General features: G+C 38.6%; 1 protein-coding gene across 1 annotated transcript; it reads left to right on the forward strand.

The window, feature by feature from the left end:
- Nucleotides 1-705: 705 nt before the first annotated feature.
- LOC125104810 (olfactory receptor 4K15) lies at nt 706-1,732 on the forward strand. The gene has a single exon (XM_047737632.1). The coding sequence runs from the start codon at nt 758-760 to the stop codon at nt 1,730-1,732; it is 975 nt and encodes a 324-aa protein (XP_047593588.1). The 5' UTR covers nt 706-757.
- The last annotated feature ends 240 nt before the right edge of the window (nt 1,733-1,972 follow it).

Consider the following 1,972-nt stretch of genomic DNA (forward strand, 5'->3'; position numbering starts at 1 on the left):
GCAATGATTCTGCCTCTGAGTTCTCACACCATGTAATGGATTCTCATTATCTCTTGAATTTTTTATTAATAAATAAAATATGCACAGAAGTACACCTGGCAGATCTTGCACATCTTGTAAGTTTTCACAAAGCAAACACTTGTACCTATCAACCACATCAAGCAACAGAACATTACCAGCACCTCAGAAGCCCTTCCTGTCACCTTTCTGTCCCTATTCCCCTTCCAGGATAACCACTCCAGGAGCTTTTTAAATATCATATATCAGTATGGCCTATTTTTGAACTTTATTTAAATAGGTTCATATAATATACACAATTTTGTGTCTCACTTTTGGGATCAACATTGTTGATCCTATCTTCCTCTGTGTTAGCCATTCAAAAAATTGTTAGACTTTATTATAAAAAATGGTTCATATTTTGTCTCTGTAATTTCTTAGACTGGATTTCTATCATGTCAAGAAAACATTTCAGATTTTCAATTTCATTTGTAAAGCAAGTAGATTATATTCCTCAAATTCATATAACTGGATATACCAACGTCCAATACCTCAAAACTCTCTCTTCCATCCATCTTTATTACTTTTATTATGTTGCCTATATAATTTTTAATGATGCATGAAAAATTAGATACAAAAATATAAGCAGAAATTGGAATCTCTAAGGAAGGACGTGAAACTGGGAAATGAAACCCATGCTTACTGACTGATCTCTGTTTCTCTCCTATTCAGGTAACAAGATACGTTCCTCCCAAAGTCAATGAATGAGACAAATCATTCCTGGGTGACCGAGTTTGTGTTGCTGGGGCTCTCTAATTCGCAGGAGCTCCAGCCTTTCTTGTTTCTCATATTTTCACTACTTTACCTAGCAATACTGCTGGGAAACTTTCTTATCATCCTCACTGTAACCTCAGATTCCCGCCTTCATACCCCCATGTACTTTCTGCTTGCGAACCTCTCTTTTATAGATATATGCGTTGCCTCTTTTGCTACCCCCAAAATGATTGCAGACTTTCTGGTTGAGCACAAGACTATTTCGTTTGATGCCTGCCTGGCCCAGATTTTCTTTGTTCACCTTTTCACTGGCAGTGAAATGGTGCTCCTTGTATCCATGGCTTATGACCGTTACGTTGCTATATGCAAACCTCTCCACTACATGACAATAATGAGTCGTCGTGTGTGTGTTATACTTGTTCTCATCTCCTGGCTTGTGGGTTTCATCCATACTGCTAGCCAGTTGGCATTTACTGTTAACTTGCCTTTTTGTGGCCCAAATCAGGTAGACAGTTTTTTCTGTGACCTCCCTCTAGTGACAAAGCTGGCCTGCATAGACACTTATGCTGTCAGCCTACTTATAGTTGCAGACAGCGGCTTTCTTTCCACGAGCTCCTTTCTCCTCTTGGTTGTCTCCTACACTGTGATACTTATCACCGTCAGGAACCGCTCCTCTGCTAGCATGGCAAAGGCCCGCTCCACACTGACTGCTCATATCACTGTGGTCACATTGTTCTTTGGACCATGCATCTTCATCTATGTGTGGCCCTTCAGCAGTTATTCTGTTGACAAGGTCCTTGCTGTGTTTTACACCATCTTTACTCCCATCTTAAACCCGGTTATTTACACTCTAAGGAACAAAGAAGTGAAGGCAGCTATGGCAAAACTGAAGAGTCGGTACCTGAAGCCTGGTCAGGTTTCTACTGTCATAAGAAATGTTCTTTTCTGGGAAACAAAGTAAACTTATACAATGTAACTACTGTAGCCTTGACTCTAGACAATTACAAATGGAATAACTATGATGTTAAAGTAGATCATTTTGACCAGAAGAAAGGGTGGATCAACTTGATTGAAAGAGTAATTATAATAATAAAACCCAAAGATTGGACCTTACTGATATTTAGAATCTCTAGCCTTATTTGTGTGTCCTATATCTATTTCATACTTTTTTATTTAAAATTTTTTTAATATACAGCCCTTG

This window comes from Lutra lutra, chromosome 7 (genome assembly GCF_902655055.1).
Source record: "Lutra lutra chromosome 7, mLutLut1.2, whole genome shotgun sequence".
Taxonomy (NCBI): Eukaryota; Metazoa; Chordata; class Mammalia; order Carnivora; family Mustelidae; genus Lutra; species Lutra lutra.

Bases quoted from the DNA above. Each gene is read 5' to 3' on its own strand.
- LOC125104810 (XM_047737632.1), top strand. From the start codon at position 758: ATGAATGAGACAAATCATTCCTGGGTGACCGAGTTTGTGTTGCTGGGG.